The sequence below is a fragment of the Sorex araneus genome, chromosome 2 (assembly GCF_027595985.1).
Source record: "Sorex araneus isolate mSorAra2 chromosome 2, mSorAra2.pri, whole genome shotgun sequence".
NCBI lineage: Eukaryota > Metazoa > Chordata > Mammalia > Eulipotyphla > Soricidae > Sorex > Sorex araneus.
Window position 1 is genome coordinate 30,701,713 of NC_073303.1, and position 25,251 is coordinate 30,726,963.

The 25,251-nt window shown below is 44.5% G+C and overlaps 1 protein-coding gene across 1 annotated transcript; it reads right to left on the minus strand.

The window, feature by feature from the left end:
- Positions 1 to 2,616: 2,616 nt before the first annotated feature.
- Positions 2,617 to 19,087, minus strand: LOC129401616 (butyrophilin-like protein 1). Its single transcript, XM_055124340.1, has 9 exons — positions 19,003 to 19,087; positions 16,521 to 16,904; positions 15,233 to 15,514; positions 14,911 to 15,111; positions 9,008 to 9,028; positions 7,985 to 8,011; positions 6,849 to 6,875; positions 3,616 to 3,642; positions 2,617 to 3,239 (listed from the first exon to the last, which is right to left on the minus strand). Exons 1-9 carry the CDS (start codon positions 19,085 to 19,087, stop codon positions 2,617 to 2,619), a joined length of 1,677 nt encoding a protein of 558 aa, XP_054980315.1.
- Between the last annotated feature and the right edge of the window lie 6,164 nt (positions 19,088 to 25,251).

Sequence of the window (25,251 nt, forward strand, 5' to 3'; positions counted from 1 at the left end):
AAATAATAAAAAAAAAGAAAGAAAGAAAGAGAGAGAGAGAAAGAAAGAAAGAAAGAAAGAAAGAAAGAAAGAAAGAAAGAAAGAAAGAAAGAAAGAAAGAAAGAAAGAAAGAAAGAAAGAAAGAAAGAAAGAAAGAAAGAAAGAAAGAAAGAAAGAAAGAAAGAAAGAAAGAAAGAGGGAGGGAAGGAAGGAAGGAAGGAAGGAAGGAAGGAAGGAAGGAAGGAAGGAAGGAAGGAAGGAAGGAAGGAAGGAAGGAAGGAAGGAAGGAAGAAGAAAAAAGAGAAAGGGAAAGAAAGGAAAGAAGAAGAAAAAGAGAAAGGGAGAAAGAAAGAAAGGAAGAAGAAAAAGAGAAAGGGAATAAAGAAATGTAAAATGGTATTGTCATTGGTTTAAGCAAAAAGATAGAGAGCAATTTAATTTAAAACTATGAAAAAATAGGAGAAAAGTTGTGTCAGTCATGCACACAGTTTCAAAGCAACTTACAGAGAAACTCCTGTGTTAGAGGATAAGAGCGGGGAAGAATCTTTGATTCAGCCTAAATTTTATGCTAAGCCACATTGTAATGATGGAGATTGAACTGGGCTTGGCTACATGCAAGACAAGTACCTAAAACTCTGTACTATAGGTCTGGCCCCTAAATCTTGAAACATTTTATGATGGTCATTTGCCCAGGTCTCACTCTTATTATTTCAAGTAAAATATCAACCTGCTTATTACCAGGAAAATTTATATTTCAGCAAGAAACACAAGTGAAACGTGGAAGCATTAAAGCAGCGGGAGCAGGAGTCTGCGGGTCTGGGGTGACAGTGGTGGCTGCTCTTTGTTGTCCTCCTTGTACCAGTGCCCAGTGTCCTTCCAGCCTTCTCAGGAAATCTTTCCTTGGCCTGGTCTCTGCTCCTTTCTCCTCCCAGAAGGAATCCGGGGACTGACACTTAGGGCAACGTCAGCTTTCAGGGCAGGATTGCCATCCTGGGGTAGGTCTGAGTCCAAGGTCCCCTTCCTGCTCCCTTTTCCCCTGAGTTGAGAGGAGCTGGGGTGGGGCTGGGCCCTGGGGGAGGGCAGGGCCTGCATGGCATCCCTCCCGCTCCATGAGGTTCTGGTTGAATGTTCCTGCACTCCATGGAGGGCCCAGGCCTATGCCTTCATCTCTATTTACATGTGTGACAGCCAAGGGCTACCAACTCATAAATGGTACTGTTAAAATTATAAACATTATTAACAGAAGAAAGGAAAAATTCAGTAAACATATACAGATGAGTACACACATAAAAAGGAGAGAGTGGGGCTGGAGCAATAGCATAGCAGGTAGGGCATTTGCCATGCACACAGCCAGCCTGGGTTCAATTCCCAGCATCCCATATGGTCCCCTGAGCACCGCCAGGAGTAATTTCTGAGTGAAGAGCCAGGAGTAACCCCTGTGCATCGCCGGGTGTAACACAAAAAGCAAAAAAAAAACAAAAAAGAAGAAGAAAATTCAGTTATCATATTGCTTTTTTTCTACAATGTCCAAAGCCCAGGTCAGGGTGAATATACAGCAGGTTTATGTTCCCTACATGGCAGGGAGCACATATCTTCAGTAAACATTTTTAAAGATATGAGTCTTCAAAAGTCTGCTTTCCTTTGTGCCCTGTTAACTTTTACTCGGCATTACAAAGCTTTCTGCAATTTACTCTGCACCGCAATTTACTCTCTTAGTGTGGGACTGAAGTGATAGTACAGCAGCTAAGACACTTGCCTTGCACACAGCCAGTTAGGTTTAATCTCTGGCATTCCATATAGTCCCTTGAACCACATCTGATGTGATTTCTTAATACAAGAGCCAAGAGCAAGCCCTGAGAACAGCCAGCTGTGACCCAAAGAAACAAGTAAGCAAAATCCTCCTAGTCACATCTTCATTTGGTAGCAGCTCTCTTGACATCTAATGTTGACATTATTTTTGTTAATGGGAAACCAGTTCCTTCACTTGAATCCATAAATCAACAAAGCATGAGTTTTTTATGTTAATAAAAAATTACTGCATTGGAAAAATAGATGTTTCTCTCTTGCCAGAATAGAAAATAGAAGAAAATATGAGATTCTTCTCCTATAAAAGATCCATTTATTATTCATTGCCAAGAAAAAATGAATGACCAAGTTTTCTAGGCAGACCCCAGATCCCAAATACACAGCTGAGGACCCACACTTGGTCTCAGTTTCTTTGCACAAATTCAACTGGATAGAGTCAACTTCTTTGTATTCTGAGGAGTAATTCAGTACTTATACATTTGTCCAAAAGTATAAAATACCCATACCTATTTTCATTACCAAAAATATTTATCTCAGGATAGTACACCAGGGAGGGCATTTGCCTTGCATGTGGCCAACCAGGTTCGATCCCTGGCATCCCAATGGTCCCAGGAGTAATTCCTGAGTGGAGAGCCAGGAGTAAGCCTGAGCATCGCTGGGTGTGACCCAAAAAGGAAAAAAATCTCCTTAGTAAAGTTAAGTCTTCACCCAGAGCACAGGGCAAAACCACAGACACACAGGACTCAACCAGAGGACTTTGGAATAGGTTCTGCAGTTCCTGGAAGAGTCACCAGAAGGGGGAGACACTGATGGGGACATGACCTCAGGGTTTCAGCAGAGTAATGGAGATGTGGGCCCTGGGGGAGCACCATCAACACCAGAGTCTGAGCTCACAGGCTCCTCCTGAGTAAAAGGAAAACTGTTCATGGGCACAGGGAGCTCAGGCCCAGGCACCACGGAGCAGATGGACAGGGACACGTCTCCTGATTGAATCCTAAAGTACGGAAAGAGGGTGCCAGAGAAGGAAACATGAGAGAAGGAGAAAATGTGGGAGCCATCAGTCATGTTATAGAAGGAGACATCCCCTTCCTCAGGGTCCAGGAAAACCCCCAGCCTCTGGGGAACCTGACGAAGGGACAGAGGAGTCCAAGGAGTAGTAAAAGCATGAAATCCATCTTCACAATTCCCCACAACCCAGAACCCCTTTTGTGGAGACTCTTGGTACCAGCCTGTCCGTTTCACATCTTCTCTACAGACCCCCAGAGCCCAAACACTTTTGACTCCATTCCTGATTTCCACCTCCCAGCAACAGCGCCCCGATGTGATGCCCTCAAGGCCTAAGATGCTACGTCTCTCTCCTGATGCTGTAGCAGTGTCCTTCAAGGTCAGACTTGTATTCTTGTGAGAGACGACAATTCCAGGACTGGAAGATCCTGGATCCAGAGTGACAGGCCCTGCAGAGAGAAGCAACAGTCATGCAAGGCCTTCAGCACACAAAACCTCACCCCATAGGCTTAGGTGCACAGGAGACAAGGGTATAAAAACCTACTGAGATGAGGAACACAAGCTTATAACCCTTAAGAAAAAGAAACCAACGACTGGTTTGGTTTATAAATTAGATAAGTCACGAGGCCCTTGAAGCCTAGTTGGGCACCATGAACTAAATGAAGTCTCTTTAGCTTCAAGTATCAGTCATACAACTGTATGACTATAACCACCACAGCCCAGCCATGTAGTATCTCTATCACAGAGAGAACTGATAGAGAGGCCACAAGCTGTGGGAGGAGCAGGAGCACCCAGAAAGAATATAAAGAATATGAAACCACTTACAGGTCTGGAATATGTCCTTGCGCCAATCTACAAGAAAACCATAATTCATATCAGAGATTTGTATACATATCAGAGTTGACTAGTCACTGTCACTGTCAGTCACTGTCATCCCATTGCTCATCGATTTGTTCAAGCGGGCTAGTAATTTTCTGAAATGATAAAATGAAGAGGGGTTTGGGCTCTGGGACATGTTTTGGAAATAATCAAATGATTTCCTAGGGAGATAGAGGGGGGGCCACCATACTGCAATCTTCCCATGAAGGCAAAACCATAAAGCTTAATACAGGGAGTAGGCGCTGGATATAGCTCTCAATATAGGAGACATTTTTTGCTTCTATAGAGATTTTTGTTATAGCCTTTTACTTATTAATATAAATCATGTACTATCTATAATTAAATATGTTCTAACATAAAAATATTTCTAACATAAAGCCCATATTTCTTTTGTAAGATAAAGCATACTTGTATACTTCTATAAACCTATTCAAATATTCCCCTAAAATTTTCTTAAGTCTGTTTTCACTCTTACTAAATTGTGTATAGGTGGGATTTATCTATTTCTTAATAATTTTAAAATATGTTAGCACAGAATTATTTATAATATTTTTAAAATTTATATACACAACCCAAAGAAAGATTTTTGGGGAAAAAATACATATTTTCAAAACTTATCATTGATTTACAATTTTGTAGAATTTCAGGAGATTATCTTTATTTATTTATGTGTGTTTAGGTGTCACCACCTCTACAAACTTTTAAAAGGATCTCTTTCATACGTGGGATACATAACATAATAAGAGGGAAAAATTGGCCAAAAAATGAGAACTAAAGAAATTGTCTGTAGAAATCTGAGCTTCCATGGGAGCAGGGGTGACGAGGAGGGGCCTTTAGGACACTGGGAAGGGGAAGGGGCATCCTAATACCCTACTGATGGTTGTGCTGCTGGAATGAGGTCTGCATAAAAGGTATAAATAACAGTATTATAAATCCCAGTGTTTCAAATTAAATGGCTTTAAAAAAAGGAAAAAAATCAAATGTTGTACTGGAACATAAAGACAGACCAGAGAGCAACCCAGCCATACAGGGAAATGGGAAGTTTTGTGTCAAGAGAAGGAAATCAAATGCCATATATAACCAGAGACAGGTGACCCAGACCATGGACTTCACTCTGATATCAAGTAGAGGCAACCAATAAAGTCACCAGATAGCTTTATGGAAACTACCTCTCCTCCACAAACACCAACACAATGATTTTAATAAAATCAAACAAGCACCTACCCACTGTACCATCACTCCAGCCCCAATTTTACCTATTTTATGTAAAATGTAAAATATCACAAAATTTTAAAAGTTTTTATTTATTATAGGAAAACATGATGATTACCACAATAAGATTCAAGTACCAAAAATACAATATATTTTAGCTATCATAGTTGAAAATTTATTTATGTAAATGAGATAAGCATTATATTAAATTAAATTATTATAATTTCTTGATAGGTTAAAATCATATAGTAATCAATCATTACAACTAAAATAAACTTTTGAGATTTTTTTAATAACTCCGTTTGCTACTCTTTAAGTTTTGTAGTAGCAACAATATGAAATAGATTTGTTATATGCCTGCCAAGAGGGTCAGGAGGAGGTGTGAGAGAGCCTGGGAACATTAGTAGAGAGAAGGAGGAGACACTGGTAGTAGTTGGTGTTGGAAGATTGTATATGTGAAACAACTCTATTATGAACAACTTTGAAAATCATAGTGTCTTAATAAAAACTATTTTTTAATGTATACATGTTAGGGGGACAGAGAAATAGTACAAGAATTAAAGTGCATGGGGGCTGGAGCAATAGGCCTAATTAAGCAATAGGGCGTTTGCCTTGCATGCAGCCAACCCGGGTTCAGCCAGCATCCCAGCATCCCATATGGTTCCCGAGCACCGCCAGGAGTAATTCCTGAGTGCAGAGCCAGGAGTAACCCCTGTGCATCACCGGGTGTGACCCAAAAAGAAAAAAAAAAGAATTAAAGTGCACACTTCCCCTATGGAAACCCAGTTCAATCCCCAGCACCTTATGGTTCTCCAGGCATCACAGGTGCAGGCCTGGAGGCCCCCAAACACTGCAGGAGTAACCCACCAGGCCACCCACAAGACCTAGGAAGCACCGTGTCATCAGGATAGTTCTCTTCCTCTCAAAGTACCTTGGCTTTAATTAGTGTCCTCTCATCTGCCACCACAATTCACCCAGAATCTCTGTAATGAAAATCTCGAATACACTCCACTTGACTACATTCCTCCTCGGGCACTCATCTCCTCCCCACCCATCGTTTTTCAATGATTTTTCTCCCCACAGTTTTTGTGGTAACAAATTTCCCTTGTTACAAATCTGGTAACTTCTCTAGATATGTCTTAGTTTACAGTCTCCACACATTTACTTGACTGACTGACCTGGATCAGTTCAGTCCGTCAAATAAAGAATTTTCCTAAAGTTGGAGAAAGAGAGAGAAAGAGACAGAGACAGAGGGAGATTTTGAAAATGTTCCATATATTCCTGTCACAAATATACACATAGAATTTGGCATATGATTTCAGATCTTTCATAAAAAGCAAAACCTACATGAAAGTCCTGTAGCCTGAAGTTCCTCCAGTGGTTCTGAACCCAAAATTCAGAACAGAGAACCTAAGTTGCATCAATTCTTAGCCACTTAGAGGAATAAACCCAACTTGCATGGAGAACCAGACCACGATAAAGCAAAGGATCAATATTCCAGAGGATTGAGGAGAAAGGGGGAATAAAGAAAACCAAAATTGATGATAAAGTGGTTTCGGTAAAAAACGGATTCAGAATCTATAATTAATCAATTAATTAAGAAGACTTGAATCCTGATCTGGCAGACAGGATTTTTGAAATCAGCAGGAGGGAGCTATATGGCTACCCTGCTGCAGTGTCCACTCACAATGACCTCCATTATCACTGTGCCCCCCCAAACCGCTCCCAAGGGAGCACCGTTACAAGGAGTTTTCAAAGGGGCTGCTCACCCAAACCTGACCTGCAGTAGACAGGGTCAGAGGAGGCAGATCTGTGTCCCCAAGGACAGTCCCTGCAATCTTCAGATGGAGGCTAGAGAAATGACAAGAACAACAGAGACAACAACCCCTTCCTGCCATGGGGTCCTTGGGTAGAGAAAGGGAAGGAGTGAGGCTGGAGAGGAGTCACAAGACACTTGGAACACCTACCTGCGTACAGCAGGGCCTTTCTCCAGGCTGAAAGGGAACACAGAGAGCTCAGTCTATCAGCCTGCCAAACCCTGCCTCTGGCCCAGCACCTGCTCTCTGCTGACAGAAGGGGGCGCAATGGAGAGAGGGGAGCTCCTGCAGGGTGCTGAGTCCCACTGCTGTCCCTCTGCTTCTGTGTGACTTGACAGTCACTTAGCTGCTGAGTCTCAAGATCCTGAAAAATGCCTCCTCTATCATCACTCACTTTTTTCACTGAGGGTTATAAATTATACTACATATTCAAATATTTTAAGGAACATAATATAAATTATTTGATAGCTAATTTTAAAATGTTGCTATTATACCATTTGTTAGTAAAAAGTTCAGAAATAACTTCAACAGGGTTATAATTAGGGACAGGAAAGGACACTTCGTTGCAGATCTCTGGGACAGAATAGTCTTTATTAGATAAAACATCACTATTCTGGTGGGCTAGAGAAAAAGGACCGGGGTTAAGGTGTTTTGCCTTGCATGCAGTCACGTCTGGGTGATCACTAGCAAATGATATTCTGAGCACCCCCAGGAGCAGCCCCTCAGCACTGCAGGTATAGCTCAAATCTCACCTGACCCTCCCCCCAAAATAAAATCACTATTCAGAATATTGAGAGAAATTCTAGCACATTCCCACCCTGCTCCGCCTCATAACTATGGCTCCAATCACTGTAGGATCACAGCACCTTTAGACGCTGAAAGGAACAGGCTTCCCCTAAGAAGTGTTTTGGAGACAGGGGCAGGAGTCACGTGCCTAAACTCAAAGTTCCCATTTAGTTTTCTGGCTCCTACAGTGCTTTCAGAGCAGCTACTTCTGTTTCTAGATGCAGAGTAAGAACGAGATGCCCTAAAGATTAGAATCTCGGCAATGTAGAGAAAGGGACCCAGAATGAAAGCAGACTGCAGAGGTCTCTGTGACAGCCAGGTCACCAAGTACAGGGTGAGACAGCAGGACAGACCTGGGAGAGCATGTGGGCCAGGTGGGGCTCTCAGCAGCTTCTGCTTCAGCTCAGGGAAGGGGACCCATTTCTGCCCCAGCACACACAGGGAGAGGAACACTTGGGCACAGGTAGGACAGAAGACAGGACACCTGAAGTGTCACTCACCAGTCAAGTACTCCAGCTTCCTCTGGTCTGAAAGGCAACAGAAACAAGTGAGCTCAGAACCACTAGAACCACAACCAAGGGAATCCAGGGAGTTGAAGAAAAGCAAAACTCAAGAGATTTTTCCAGACCCTGTACAAGGCTGAGTGGTCTAAGACAACCCAGGTGGGGGTGGGAAGGGAAGGTGAGCTCCACATCCACCCAAACAGAGCCCCAGCAACCAAAAACCTCCACACACCATGATCGCCACCATGTTCCTGGTCCTACTCCGCTGCTCAGAAAGCCACTACCCAGTTAAAATTTTTACTCCAGCTGTACACCCCATTAAAAAATTTGGACTTGGGGCTGGAGCAATAGCACGACGAGTAGGGCATTTGCCTTGCACACGGCCAACCTGGGTTCGATTCCCAACATCCCATATGGTCCCCTGAGCACCTCCAGGAGTAATTCCTGAATAGAGAGTCAGTTGTAGAGGAGTAACTCCTGAGCATCACCGGGTGTAATCCAAAAGTAAAAAAAAAAAAAAATTGAACTTCCTGGAGGATGCATCCACATTTATGACCATGTGACATCTAAAGTCAACACACTGATAAACCAGGAATAGCACACCAGATTGGATGAGTTGTAACAGAAAAGGCAACCAATCTCAATTAACAAAATATAAACACTGAAGGTTTAACCTATAACAACATCTTAGTACTCTCTTATAAAAGGGCTTAATGGCTCCACAGTGAGATTGAAAAATCTTCACTAGCTTTCTTCTAAGGAAACATTTTTGATCATTCTTTTAACAACTTATTTACAACAAACATATTAAATTACTGAGCAACTACTATGGGGGCAGGCTTAAGGGGTGGCTGGGAAACTTAGAAATCATGGTGGTGGGAAGGAGTAATGGTGGTGGGATTGGTGTTGGAATATTGAATGTTTGTAACAAATCATCATGAACAACTTGGTAAACCATGGTGTTTATATAAAGTATAAGGGAAAATTTTAAACAGAGGAAAATAGAGGAGAAAAACTCACCTAAATTTGCCTGCAGTTCACCTGAAACAAAATGAAAAAAATAAAAGCATGAATTCTCTAACCTAAGTAATAGGAAAAAAATGGGCCAGCAGAATCCACCAAAAAAGGATATCTGTATCTCTTTTAATTTATTTGTTATTAAAGCACCAAGATTAACAAAAGTTTCATAGTTAAGTTTTAGCCGCTCAATGTTCTACAACTGATCCCACCATCAGTGTCAACCTTCTTCCACTAAAGTTTCCAGGTTTCCCCTTCCACACTGCTGGTGGGAATGCCAACTCGTTCAGCCCTTTTGGAAAACAATATGGACGGTTCTCAGAAAATTAGTTATTGAGCTCCCATTTGACCCAGCAATACTGCTGCTGGGAACATATCCCAGAGAAGCAAAAAAGTATAGTCGAAATGACATCTGCACTTATATGTTCATCGCAGCACTATTTACAATAGCCAGAATCTGGAAAAAAAAAAAGAGTGCCCAAAAACAGATGACTCACTGAAGAAACTTTGGTACATCTATACAATGGAATACTATGCAGCTGTGAAAAAATTAGGTCACGAAATTTGCATATAAGTTGATCAGCATGGAAAGTATCGTGCTACGTGAAATAAGTCAGAAAGAGAGAGACAGACATAGGAAGATTGCACTCATCTGTGGAATATAGAATAACAGAGTAGGAGACTAACACCCAAGAATAGTAGAAATAAGTACCAGGAGGTTGACTCCATAGCTTGGAAGCTGGCCTCACATGCTGGGGAGAGGGCAACTCAGATAGAGAAGAGAACACCAAGTAAAATGTTTTTGGAGGCCACCCGGGGGAAGGGTGATGCATGCTGAAAGTAGACTAGAGACTGAACACAATGGCCATTCAACACCTTTATTGCAAACCACAACACCTAATTAGAGAGAGAGAACAAAAGGGAATACCCTGCTTCAGTGGCAGGGTGGGGCAGGGGGAGATGGGATTGGGGGGTGGGAGAGATGCTGGATTTATTTGTGGTGGAGAATGGGCACTGGTAAAGGGATGGGTTCTCAAACTTTGTATGAGGGAAACATGAGCATAAAAATGTATAAATCTGTAACTGTACCCTCACGGTGATTCACTAATTAAAAAATAAATAAATTTTTTAAAATAAAAATAAAGTTTCCAGGCTCCTTCCCATACCTCTCACCTCAGCCTGCCCTTTTGACAAGGACCTTTTTAAATTCAGTTGTTAAAGTTAGGGTGTCATGATTTTGGTGTTGTTGATTCTGTGGCTTGAATACTTAGCTCTATCATTCCGTAACACCACCAATATACTGAATCTTCTTAGCCCCTGTACCCCGTTGCTTCTCATCTATTTCTTCTCCTTCTCCCCTCCTCTCATTTTCATACTCTAGACCTAAGGGTGATCTAGGGATTCTCTTTAAAACTTTGCAGTCTCTCATTCAGTAATTCTAACTACCACATATAAGTGATGTCATCCTTTGTTTATCCTTTTTCTTTTATGTCTTATTTCATTTAATATGGTCTTCCAGTCCCACCCATGTTGCTACGAATTGCATAATTTCATAATTGCTTGCTTCTGCATATTATTCCATTAGAATTTATATATATACCACACATGATCCACTGATCTGTTCTTGAACATCTAGGTTAATTCCAAATCTTAGCTATTGTATTTAGTGTTTCAATGACTAATGGTGTGCATATGTCTCTTTGAAGGAACATTTTTCTGTCCTGGAGATAGATACCCAAAAGTGGAATTGAAGCACAATTTTAAGTTTACTGAGAACCTCTAAACTGTTTTCCAAAGGGGTTGAACCAAACAACATTCACACCAGCAATGAGTGTCCCATTTTCACCGCATCCCTGCTAACTCAGATCAATCCCGTTATTTTTGATATGTGCCATTCTCACCAGTGTAATATTATATCTCTTGTCATCTTAATTTGGATTTCCCTAATTGTAAGTACGATGTGCATTTTTTCATCATGTGCCTACTGACCATTCATTGGTCTTCCTCAGATAAGTGTTCATTTCTACTCCCCATTTTCTGATGGGGATTTTAGTTTGTTTGAGTTTGGGTTGCTCTTTGTGAATGCTATTTATATCTTGGATATTGACCTTTGTTATCTGAGTTGTTGAATACAAATAGTTTCTCCCAATCAGCTGTCTTTCAGTTTTAGCCCATGTTCCTTTTTCCATAATGAAACTTTTTATTTTAATATAGTCCCATTTGTTTTCTTCTGATTTTATTCTGATTCTATAGCTTTTGTCAATGGTATCATAGATTTGAAGTCTCCTTTGAGGTTTAGATCTTGGAATTTTCTTCCTAGAGATTCCTCAACGTGCTTTATAGATTCAGATATGATCTCAAGCCTTTGATCCACTCTAAGATGACTTTTGTGTAAAATTTAAGACATGGGCCCAACTTTAATTTCTCACATGTGGTTATCCTATTCTCCCCCAACAACTTTTGTTTCAAAAGCTGTCTTTGTTCCATTTCATGTTTTCAGATCCTTTATAAAAAAACAACTGATCATATATATGGGGGCTCATCCATGGATACTCAATTCTGACCCATTGGTCAAAGAGTCCTTCTTCATTCCAGGACTACACTGTTTTGACCACTATTACTTTACAGTATAGTTTTAATGTAAGTGATGAGATGCCTCCCAGTCTCTTATTTTTCAGTATGGTTTTAGCCATCCAAAGAGTCTCTGTATCCTGATGTGAAGATTCTCAACAAAATATTAGCAAATAGAATTCAACAACTCATCAAAAAGATCAAACACCATGACCAAGTGGGATTCATCCTGGGGATGCAAGGATGGTTTAACATCCAGGGGCTGGAGAGATAGCACAGCGGGTAGGGCGTTTGCCTTGCACGCGGCCGACCCGGGTTCAAATCCCAGCATCCCATAAGGTCCCCTGAGCACGGCCAGGGGTAATTCCTGAGTGCAGAGCCAGGAGTAACCCCTGTGCTTCGCCAGGTGTGACCCAAAAAGAAAAAAAAAAAGGATGGTTTAACATCCGGAAATCAATCAACATAATCCATCATATCAACAAAAGAAAAGATAAAAATCATATAATGATATCAATAGATGCAGAGAAAACATTTGACAAGATCCAGCACCCGTTTATGATGAAAACTCTCACCAAAATGGGTATAGAAGGGGCCTTCCTCAATATTGTCAAAGCCATTTATCACAAGCATCATCCTCAATGGGGAAAAAACTAAGAGTCTTCCCTCTAAGAACAGGGACAAGACAAGGATGCCCACTCTCTCCACTTCTGTTCAATATAGTACTGGAAGTACTTGAAATAGCAATTAGGCAAGAAAAAGATATTAAGGGCATTCAGGTAGGAAAGGAAGAAATCAAGCTCTCACTATTCGCAGATGACATGATACTATACTTAGAGAACCCTAAAACTCTACCAAGAAACTCCTAGAAACAATAGACTCGTATAGTAAAGTTGCAGGCTATAAAATCAATACCCAAAAATCCATGGCTTTCCTATATGCAAATAATGAGAGAGAAGGAAGCGACATGATAAAAGCAATCCCGTTCACAATTATGCCTCAGAAAATCAAGTACTCCGGAATCAGCTTAACTAAGGAGGTAAAGGACTTGTATGATGATAACTACAAAACACTACTTCAGGAAATAAAAGAGGACATGAGGAAATGGAAAGACATCCCCTGATCATGGGTTGGAAGAATTAATATTGTCAAAATGGCAATACTCTCCAAAGCATTGTACAAATTCAATGCGATCCCTATAGGGATACCCTTGACATTCTTCAAAGAAATGGAGCAAGCGCTCCTGAAATTCATACGGAACAATAAGCCCCCATGAATAGCTAAAGCAATTCTTGAGAAAAAGAAAATGGGAGGAATCAATCTCCCCAACTTAAAACTCTACTACAAAGCGGTAGTAATTAAAACAGCATGGTACTGGGGGCCGGAGTGATAGCACAGCGGGTAGGGCATTTGCCTTGCACGCGGCCGACCCGGGTTCGATCCCCGGCATCCCATATGGTCCACCAAGCACCGCCAGGAGTAATTCCTGAGTGCAAAGCCAGGAGTAACCCCTGTGCATCGCTGGGTGTGACCCAAAAAGAAAAAAAAAGCATGGTACTGGAATAAAGGCAAAGCTGCAGACCTATGGAACAGGGTTGAATACTCTGACACACACCCCCAAATATATGATCATCTAATTTTTGATAAGGGAGCAAGAAATGTGAAGTGGAGCAAGGAAAGCATGTTTAACAAATTGTGCTGGCAAAACTGGACAGCTACATGCAAAAAAAATGGGCTTACACCTCCACCTATTACCATGTACAAAAGTCAGATCAAAATGGATTAAATACCTCAACATTAGACCAGAATCCCTAAGGTACATTGAAGACAAGGTCGGCAAAACTCTCCACGACATTGAAGACAATGGTATCTTCAAAGCTGACACGCCACTGGACAAGCAAGTGAAAACAGAGATAAATAAATGGGACTATCTCAAACTAAGAAGCTTCTGCACCTCAAAAGAAACAGTGACCAAAATACAAAGACAATCTGCAGAATGGGAAAGGATATTTATGCAGTACCCATCCGATAAAGGGTTGATATCAAGGATATACAATGCACTGGTTGAACTCCACAAGAAGAAAACTGCCAACCCGATCAAAAAATGGGGTGATGAAATGAACAGAAACTTTCTCAAAGAAGAAATCCGAATGGCTGAGAGGCACCTGAGAAAATGTTCAACATCACTAATCATCAGGGAGATGCAGATCAATACAACAATAAGATATCTCACACCACAGAGACTGGCCCACATCCCAAAAAACAAAAGCAACTGGTGTTGGCCTGGATGTGGGGATGAAGGGACTCTCCTTCACTGCTGGTGGAAATGCCGACTGGCTCAGCCCTTTTGGAAAGCAATATGGACGATTCTCAAAAAATTAGAAATTGAGCTTCCATTTGACCCAGCAATACCACTCCTTGGAATATATCCCGGAGAGGCAAAAAGGTATAGTAGAAATGACATTTGCATTTCTATGTTCATTGCAGCACTGTTTACAATAGCCACAATATGGAAAAAACCAGAGTGCCCAAAAACAGATGACTGGTTAAAGAAACTTTGGTACATCTACACAATGGAATACTATGCAGCTGTCAGAAAACATGAAGTCATGAAATTTGCATATAAGTGGATCAACATGGAAAGTATTGTGTTGAGTAAAATAAGTCAGAAAGAGATAGACATAGAAAGATTGCACTCATATGTGGAATATAAAGTAGCTGAGAGGTACAAGCTAGCAATGATGCAATTTCTGGCAGATATTTCTCTGGACTTAGTTACTAAAATACTAAAATACAGAAATCCAAAACCGTGTGGCTGCTAGTTCAGGCACTTGACCTCATATCTCTTTATTCTCAGCAATGGAAAACAAATTATCAAATGCTTCCTTTTCAGCAGGTCCTACTTTCGGAGGGAGAAATTCCAAACAATAATAGTGAGTTTTTTGTTGAAATATTGAATGTAATCAAAGTAAAGTGAAAGTAAAGGGAAATTTATCAGTTACACAAGCGGGGTGGGGGGCTGGGGACTTGGGGGTGTGGGGGAAGGTATACTGTGATTCTTGGTGGTGGAATATGTGCACTGGTGAAGGGATGGGTGTTCGAGCATTGTGTAACTGAGACTTAAACCTGAAAGCTTTGTAACTTTCCACATGGTGATTCAATAAAAGAACAAATTAAAAAAAAAAAAGAGTCTCTGTATCCTAAAGTTTCACAACCATCCGGGCCTCCACAGTCCTCTGGGGACTCCTGAACCACCTGCTCTGAGCTACTGGAGATAGAGCCTAGACTCTGACCCACAGTCCTTGGGTCACTCCCGGCCTGGGCCTGTCCTGACTTACCTATGGCCTTCAGTGCTGCCCTCTTTGCCTGCTCATCCTCCTCCCAATCCTGGTGCAGCTCCTCTCGTTGCTGCCTCTCCTGCACCTTTATGGAACGTTCTCTCCAGGTGTAATAGGCAGCGCCAAGGATCAGGAACGTCAGCAAGGGCACACACACCACACAGACCAGCTTCCACGGAGAGGCCTTGGGAAAGAAGGGCTCTGTGGGCCCCAGAAGACCCCATAAGGGCACAGTCAGGACAGCCCAGCCCAGCTCCCCCAGGAATCCCTGCCCCTCCCTCCAGGTCGGGAGACCTACACGGGAGAGAGCAGCAGAGCCCACCTGGGATAAATATGGCCATGGCCTTCTCCTGGCCCAGGGTGGGGTTGAGGATGGAGCAAGTCACGTTTCCCACGGCGCTGTCTCTCACCACCAGCGCTGCTTCCACGCTGAACAGCCCCTCAGCGTCCTGGGCCTGGGTCTCTGAGAAGGCCAGAAACTTCTCCCCACTGGAGTCTCGCCACTGCACCTGGGGCTTGGGGAACCAGCCCACCGCCCTGCACATCACTCGGACCCCGTCTTCCTCAGTTCCTGTGATGTGCACCTGGGGGGCAGAGTTCATACCTGCAGGTGAAAGGGAGGGCCCAGGAGGCCAGATCTGAACATGCACACAAGCCCTGGAGCCAAGCTGCATCTGTGCTGCTTGGGAGGCCTCTTCCCACCCCCAACAACTCAGGTTTATTGGACTCACTGCTAGTAACCACAGTGCCCACGTTCCACTGCTCCTGCCGGCTCATGTCCTGTCCATCCTCCTCAATAGCTCTTGGGAAACCTGTCTATTAAACTCAGGTGCTGCTCAAGCAAACATCCAAAAGCTTTTCTAAGTGCCAGAGGCAGCAAAAGTCAACTCTTTTTGAGCTCCACTTACCAGAAATATCTTATAACTCTTTTTTTTTTTTTTTTGCTTTTTGGGTCACACCCAGCAATGCACAGGGGTCACTCCTGGCTCATGCACTCAGGAATCACCCCTGGCGGTGCTCAGGGGACCATATGGGATGCTGGGATTTGAACCCGGGTCGGCCGCATGCAAGGCAAACGCCCTACCCGCTGTGCTATCACTCCAGCCCCATTATCTTATAACTCTTACAACCCTGATGACCTCCTTGTGTGCCCAATCTCTCTGGGTGCTCCCTGCTCATACTTGCATCCCCACATATTCACTTGATTAAACCCCAATTGCATTCCATTTTGCTCAGATTATCAAAAGATGCAAACTGAGCCTCTCTATAACACCAAAGACTACCCTCCCCACCTAACCCAGCTAATCCCCTTCCACTATTCTACCTGCTCTTTTCCTAAAAAGTTACTATCTCTTAATCTTATCTCAAATGATATATTGTCTTATTTATTTGTTTCCACTTGAATAAAAAACTTACAAATGGACACTTGCCATGGACAATGGCTTATACCAGGTATTCATAGCAAGGTCTGCATGCAGGAGTTCTGTATCTGGATTAAATAAATGAATGAGTTTCTTTGTCAATAAAACAAGACACTAATTGCCCTGGTCCCTGAGGTTTCATTCAACATTCACCTTCAAGGATTCTAGAAAAGAGATAAAGTCACCTACCTACCACCTTCAGCTCCAAAACAGCTTCTTTAGAGAAACCTTCCTTCCTGAAGAAGCAGGTATACTTTCCTGCATCTGAAACCTGGACCTTGTGGATGTGAATGTTACCCTCCCCCTGGGAAAGGAGGTCTGTCTCCAGAGAGGTTCGCCCCGTGTACTGGGCCAGCTGCTCCTCCTTCTCCTCCTGGTGGTTTTGGTAGATGAACACAGCTTGTGAGAACTTAGAGCGGAACCACCTCAGCTCCATGTTCTCTGCATTCATGGCCGGAGACACACGACAGGGCAATGTGATGTTGTCTCCCACCACAGCAATAATAGGGTCCAAGGGGCCAATCACCAGGAACTCCTCTGTGGACACAGACACGGGAGTGAGAGGCTGAGGAGCTGCACACCCAGAGTGTGAGACACCCCCAGAGAGTAGAAGCCAGGAGAGCCGGAGCAGTCCTGATGAGAAGACTCCAAGCTGGGGGACTGAGTAATCATGACTCTGAATCTGGATAAGATCTTCTTTCTGCTCATTGTGGCCAAGGATGATGGCAAAGAGAGTCCCGCCTAGTCACCTTCTCAGCAGAGCCTTTATACAGGGCTCCATGGGTCTTAGATCCAGTGAGTCTCAGCCTTCCTCCTGCATCAGAAGCACCATGAAGGCAAGCAAAGTAAGTACTTGGCCCTAAACCCTATTGGAATCAGTTCATCTGAGCATGACCAAGTGTGCACATGAAGAAAGTAATTCTGGCATGCAGAGTGCGTACATTGCATAGAAACACAGCTACAACCTGGCCAACCAGACAAAATGACGACTGGAGCTGAGGAGATGGCTCAAAGGTTTCAACAACATGCTCTGTATGTGGGAAACCTGGTTTAATCCGAACTCCAGAGGGTCCCCAAAGAACCATAAAGAATGGCTCCTGAGCATTGCACATATTACAAAAAAAAAATGGTGGGGGTGGAAGAGTAGGAAAGAGAAAGTGTCAGGGTTAAGGTGTGCTCGCCTTGCATGTGGCTCACTCTGGTTTGATCCCTGGCACCCTGTATGGTTCGCCCAGCACTGCCAGGAGTGATTCTTGAATAGAATCAGGAATAAACCGTGAGCACCAATTGGTGTAAACCAAAAATGATTAAACAATAAAGGTAATGAAAAATATAAATAAAACTGAGCAAAGGGCACACCTGCAGTCTGCGTGGGAGCCCTGACTTCACAACAGGAACATCCTACTTCCACCCCTAACTTGGTCATTTGTGTTCAGATATTTCTCCTCTGTAGAATTATATCTACTGAAAACTAGAGCAAATTGAGTGGTGGAAAAACTCAAAATAATGGTGGTGGGAAGGTGTCATTGTGGTGAGATTGGTGTTGAAATATTGAATGTGATCAATTACTGTGAACAACTCTTTGAAAATAATTTTTTTTAAAAAAACAGGAGCTAAATATCATTTCATTAAACACCTGCCTCATTCATAGGAGTCCAAACACTAATTGTTAAGCAACAGAGTCTCCAACCTGTTGCCCCTTCTGAGCTTCTTGGCCTTCCAGAGCCTGGAATGACTCTGCAGGAGCAGCCCCGCCTCTCTCTGTGTCTCTCCTTCCCCCTCCCGCTGCCTGAAGCCCTTTCACCTGAGCTAACCATGTCCTTCCTCCACTGTAAGCCTTGTGATGGCTCTGTGGTTCCCACATGGCCCACGGACCCCATTGCAGTGACCACCCAGACTCCAGGCACCGTCCAGCTTCTGTCCCTCTGCTCACTCTGTCTCAGTCACTGTCCTGAGATACCAGGACAGCTTTGCATGGACTGTTCCCTTTGTTGAAGCCCACTTTCCATGGACACCCTCATAGGCTCTGCCCCACCACATCCAAATCTTTGCTCCCATCTCTCTATCTATACCAGAAGTTCCCAAATTCATCCTACCACAACTTTTCAGAAAATAGTTAATGACACAAAGGCCCTCAAAAATTGTCTTTTTAGGCAAAGGTCAGGAAGTTGTATTCCAGACTACTATCAGCCCCTGAATAGTTTCAGGGCCCCAGGGGCGGTACCGCACCCTTGGGAAAGCACTGATCCTCACTGCCCGCCTTACTCAACACAGCCGCCTCCACACACCCCTGCCCAGCCTGCTCCTATGCACGGAGCACAGCACCTTCCCCTCCCCAGGCCCCAGCTGCAGATTGGACTGCTCTGTTGCCCTTTTATTAACAGCATCTGCGAATGAAGAAATGAAATATTGATCATTGCTTCTCACACAAATAAGACTGGAAAACAAAAAAAGAATAAAATGTTTTTTGACAGTGGCTTTTAAACATAAATTTCTCACTGGAAAGTTATCAGGCACATTCCCCTTACTATATGATTTATTGACTCCTCTGGGATTCCCAAGTGGATGCAATGACTGAGAGAGCAGAGAAATCTCTAGAGCCAAGAGCACCGCACATGGTCACGAGCTCAGGGCCAAGCCAGGGAAATACAGAAGCACAGCACAGACTCACCTATGGACCCCGCGGTGGGCAGCTGCAGGAAAAGCAGGAAGGCCAGAGGCCAGAGCACGAAGGGTGGGGAAGACCAACGCTCCATCTCCTCGGGGCTGGAGAGAGACAAAGTGAGGAAACAGCCAGGACCAACAGGCAAGGCAGGGCCCCCAGAGCTCTGGGTCTCAGGAGAGCAGGGCTCAGGGCTGGGACACCCCCACAGGAGAGAGCATCTCCTCCTGGCTCTCCTGTGAGGGCAGGGAGCCCCACACAGCCTGATGTCAGCTCAGACCCCTACCAGCCCTCTGAGATCACCTGACTGCAGAGACTCAAGGTCAGCTGCAGAAAATGCTCCCTTGCCTTCTCTTCCTTTCCTGTCCCTTCCCTTCCCTCTCATCACTCCCCTCCCCTCCCTTCCACTTCTCTTTCTTTGCCTTTTCTTGCCTTCCCTTGCCTTCTCTTGCCTTCCCTTCCCTTCCTTCCTTTCCTTTCATTCTCCTTCCCATCCTTTCCTTCCACTTTCCTTTCCTTCCCTTCCCTCCCTAGCAGCATGCCCAGTGCACCCCACTCTACCCAGGACTTCTCATCAGCACTTGAGCCCCATGAGGAAACCATCCTCCATCTCTCCATTGTCACACACCATCTGTGACTCAGGACAGAAATCCAGTCAGGTCCTCACCATGAGGGACAGACCAGTTCAGCTAGTGGCTCTCACACCCCTAATGTGAGAAGCCTCAGCACAGACAACACCGTCCTCAAGGCGATGCTCCTGTTGGCTTGTTCCCCTCACCTGTATTTCAGTCCTACCCACCCCTGACCCTGTTGTGAGGGACCCAGGAATGACCCTGCACTCCACTGGAGCTGCCAGGTCACACCCAGCTGATACATGATTCTTTTTCCTCCAGCCTTCTGTGCGGAATCTGGGGATCAGGCGAGAGTCCCAGGAAGGACAGTTTTGGGGGAATGAGAGGAGCTAAGTATCCCAGATTCCCCCACTCTCTGTTGTCCGCAAAATAGATTTCCTGCCTCAGTTTTTTAACCCACAAAATGGGAAGTATCTGCTTCCCCAAATGAACTGACATTTGTAGACATTGCATTAACTAAAATCAGGGCTTATGCAGAATGGGTCACAAATAGCCTCAGTATTGGGGACAGTGAAATAAAGAAAAGCTCTCAATGTCTCAGTCCTGGTCCTTTTTACACTCACAACATTCTACAGCCACATGACCAGTCCCCCAAACCCTACATCCTCTGCCTCCATCTCATAACCAGATGCTCGCCACTTAACTCCTCTTGGACAAATGTCCTTTGAGGACAAATGTCCACAAAGCCAACATACCTGCTTCAAAGTCTCTTCAGAAGTATTTTGAGAAGGTTCAGGAAGCCAACAGCCCTCAAAATCTGCCTGTAGACTTTCCACCTGCAGTCAGCTGATCAGAGCCCCAACCCTGCTTCTGGCCCCAAGGCTGGGTGTGCGGGGATCCTCATGTCGGAGAGGCCGGAGGTTCCCAGGAGGGTGAAGCAGAACCTGGTGCCGGTTCTGTCCATAGAGACCCAGACAAGCGCTGCCTAAAATTGTTCCTGGACAGCCAAGTCTATGGTGTTCTGGCTCCTTCCTCTGTTTGAAAGTGAAAGCGACAAGATGCATTCCCAGGGGACTCTGCCCTGCCTTGTGGACAGGGCACTTGGTTATCAGGGAGGAAAGATCAAAACCAAAGAACCACAGTGGGTTGGTCAGGTACTTTGAAACAATGCTCAAAGGTGTGGCAGACATACACGCATTTGTTGAACAACCACTGCACTCCAATTTGGTTTTCTCCCAGACCTCAGCATGAGGAATTGTGTGTAGTCAAGCCAACGCTGATGCTTCCCTAGGCAGATCTGGATCTGTACCACAGACTCAGGACCAAATTGACCTCCTGCAGGTGACACAAAGCACACTGTCTGCCTGTCTATGCAGTAGCTGTTTTTCTTTTCCTCACAACAGAGGGCGCAGGAGTCCTCACAGCCAGGCTGCATGCAAGGGGGTTAACCAGGGTTTCAAGTAGGTTCCGAACCACCCTCATTTCACCTGGCACAGCAGAGGTCTCTCAGGTGTGTCCCCACCTACTCCAGCCTTTCCTCGCCAGGTTCATTCTCCTCCCAAGTCTATGGCCTTCCCTAGTCTGCTTAGATCTACTCTCTCTCATTCCCTTGAGGGATTCCTCTTCTCAATCACTTCTGAGGCTCCTCTCTGGCCTCTCCCCGTTGCTCTCCCAGATGCTCCTTCCTGGCCTGATCATTTCTCCAATCAAGGAATTTCCCAGTCTCAGGCCTTCTCACATGCCCCTGGGGGCTCTTTAAGGTCCTTATCGGACTTCCTGCTGCTCCGACTCAGTAAGTGCCCTCCTGATGGGAACCTCTGCTCACACCCTCCGTCTCCCGATGTGCACGGCACATTCTCGGTAGAGTTTGGGGCTCCCTGTTCTCCACCACAGTCCTGAGGTGTGTTCATGTGAGGACCATCTGTGGAATCCACTGGAGGAGCCACTGTGAGTCCTGTTCATGGAACAGCACCTGCTGATCATGCCACAAAGATTCCCTCACACTGGCTGCCCAGTCCTGTCCAAAATCAGGAAACAACATTGTCCATCAAGAAACAAGTTGTTAGCTCTGACCTAAATAAGTCAGACTCTGGGTGGACACAGTGATGCACCATCTTCTGTTTTTCTCACTACTCCTTACTCAGTAAACGATCAAAGAGCTGCATACACACTTGGCCACAAGGTGGCAGCAGGGCCTGAAGTGACCTGGAGAGACCCACATGGCCCCTTCTACCTGCCCAGCCCCTCTTTCTGGTTGACCCCCGAAAGGTGCTGCAGATTAACTCTGCTAACCTCTCTGGGGTCTGCTACTTTGGGAGTGTTTCAGGTGTGAGGAGATGACAGCTGGGTCCCACTGACAGTCACATTGTCCTTACAGGGAATTTTTGCTTTTCCCCTTCCCATCGTCTGTAGGTCACACACATCTGAGTTTGAGAATCAACTCAGAGATGTGGTAGCAGCACACCTACAATCTCAGGTAGCAAGATAGGGCTCAACAGAGTCACCCAAGCCAACATGAGTATATTTGAGCATACACTAGCAACTATTAACAAGTGTTGTACACATAACACATATACAAATACTGCATTAAGAGAGACAAAACTAAAGCTTTTATAGAAGAAGTGTAATATGTTTCCTTTTTTAATGACTGGGAATGTGTCACATCTGGTGGTGCTCAGGGGTTAATCCTGACTCTGGACTCAAGGGTCACTTCTTGAGACCATATGGGATGACCAGGATCAAATCTGGGACTGGCCCCATGCAAAAGGCAAGCCCCCTACCTGCTGTACCCTTGCTCCAACCCAGAAGTTATGTTTCCTGCCTCTCCTTTGCTCCTAGATTTTTTCGAATCACCCTGAGGCTGCTGTCCTATCTAGTGTGCCCCATTAGAGCTCAGCTGAGCTGTGGAGTGCCCAGCTCCCTGGGTGCTATCCACACAGCCACGTAACCCAGGCAGGTCTCCTCCTGCTGAGCTTCTGTTCCTCAGCAGTGAGGTGGGAAGGTAAGACTCTCCTCAAGGAGTGTAGAAAAATTCATGTAATGTCCTGAGTAAAATGATCCAGAGTTATCAAAGACCCAACTCCCTCCCAGGGATCCCTGGAACCTTGATGACCTGGCCTGCATGGCCATAGAAGAGAGAGCTAATTACTTCAGGCCATTGACTGAGTCAACCTCATAGTCATCACTGGTACTAACTTTGTTCTCATCCATTCTTTGTGGCTACCAAGGAACCTGCCTGAGATCATCTTGGCAGTTGTGTGTGTATCTGTCCCATGAACTGTATGACTGGAACCCAAGGGAACAGCCCCTACATATTCCTCAGTCAACTGTCCCTTGTCTCTCTCCCCTTTTTTCTCTCCATTATTCCTTTATTTATCCCTTTTCTTCTTTTTATTTCTCTTTCTCTCTAATTAGGGAAAATATTGGGAGCAGGGGGTCATCCTCCCAAGCAGTGTTCAAAAGACATGAGTGTCCCTCCCAGAGACTCTTGACCAACCAGACAAAAGGTCAACGTGAAGGTGCTGCTCAGGTCCTTTGATGCTGGAGTTTCCTGCATCATCCAGAATGCTTGGGGGAAGCCATACAATGGAGGAAATTGAACTGGGCTTGACTGCATGCAAGAAAACTGCCTAAAACTCTGTGCTATAGGTCTGGCCACTAAATCTTGAAACATTTTATGACAGTCTTTTGTTCAGGTCTTACTCCTATCCCTTTTCATATCATGTTGGGTCTCCTCACTTGCTCTGGAATCCTGAGAAGCACAATGCAGTGCTCACTCAAGAGGTGCAAGGACAAGGGCTGGGGTTGGGAAGGGGCTCTCAGGAAGTGTCCAATGGGCAGACTCCTGCTGCTAGTGAGAGAGCCCTTAGATAGTCCTGGCACCACCTACAGTTGGGCATTTCAGGCACTTCAGTTGTGGAGACTGAGCCTCAGAGGGAGGTATATTCCTTGGGGAGCTGCAGCACAGGGGCTTCCAGTAAAATATTGACCCATTTATTACAAGGACAATTTGTATTTTAGCAAGAAACACTGGTGAAACGTGGAAGCATTAAAGCAGCAGGAGCAGGAGTCTGTGGCTCTGGGGGGACAGTGGCAGCTACTCTTCAATGTCCTTATTGTTTTATGTAGCTTTTGTTCCAGTATGGAGAAATGTTGAACTGGGCTTGACTGCATGCAAGGAAACTGCCTAAAACTCCGAGTCCAGGGGCTGGCACTTAGGCTAATGTCAGATTTCAGGGCAGGATTGCCATCCTGGGGCAGGTCTGAGTCCAAGGTCCACTTCCTGATCCCCTTCCCCTGAGTTGTGAAGAGCTGAGGTGGGACTGGGTGTCAGGGAAAGCTGAGGCCTGCACGGTGCCCCTCCCCCTCCACGGGGCTCTGGTGGAATGTTCCTGCACTCCATGGAAGGCTCAGGCCTATGCCTTCATCTCTATTTGCATGTGTGACAGCCAAGGACTACAAACACAATTGAGGTAGTGCATCTGTGGGTATGAGTAAAATTGGATTCATTTCCATCCATCTTTACATTATCTCATAACAAAATTCTCTTATTTTATCTTAGGTCTTGACAAGCCTCCCCACTGTGTAGGATAACATTGGTATGTCCTTTCTCCCTTGCCACATGAAGCTAAGTTTTATTGGGTTACACCACTCATAGTACTTCCGAGGCACTCCCATTCCTGTATGTTTGTCTTTAACTTCTCTGTGCTCTCTTCCCCAGTTAATCACCTATTTCCCCTAAGTAGTACCTGTGACTAATAAGTCCAAATTCCTAAGAAATCTCTGATTTTCTACTTGTAAGTGAAATATTGCTTTTCTCATCCCCTTATGTCTTTTGCATAGTTTACTTCAGAACAATGTCCTTTTTGTATAGACACAGGAAGACAATAAATGTTATACTTTTGTAACTTGGGAGTTAATTGACTCTGAATAATATTCATTCCTGGGCATCTTTTTTCTTGAAGTAAGCCTCAATCACCCTTAGTTCCTAGTACCCCAGAAGCAGGGTCCTGGCGAGGAATTTGGATGGAACCAGGCCAAGCTGTGAGGTACCCAGGCAAAGCACCAAAATACTTAATTATAAGTTAAGAGCACGGTCATGGACAAATTCTGTCATGATCCAAAGAGAAACAACTGGACAAGGACCCTGCTAAGGTTAGGAAGGGCTCATCTGACCTGAGCACTGTAGTCTGAGATCTAAAGTGGATATTGACAGGAGAGCCACCCTATAAGCTTAATGTATCTCTTACTGTGTCCATACAAAGTGACTAATATTAGTAAGAAGTGAAATTAAGATGAATGCTTAAATGGTTGTGGGACTAAGGAAAGGAGAAATGCACCCCTAGATGGTATTTTGCCCCTAGGTGGATCATCTTGCTGGATGAGAATTTGTCCTAGAAGAAGCTTTTCCTAGGGAAGTACTTTACATCGGTCGACTGTATACCACACCTATGTGTAATTGCTACCCCAACTCCTCATGACTTGAGAATATAACTAAGGCTGTAAGAGTGGACACAAGGAGGCAAACTGAGGTGGATAAAGGAGGAATATGGGAGTGGGTGAGACTGGAAGGAGGCAGAGAGAGATTATATTGGAATAAACTGCTACTGACCACAAACCAGCCTGGCTCTCGTTTCCTCCTTCATCCGCCCATTGCCATTAGTCATCCAAGATGTGGGAAGTGGCT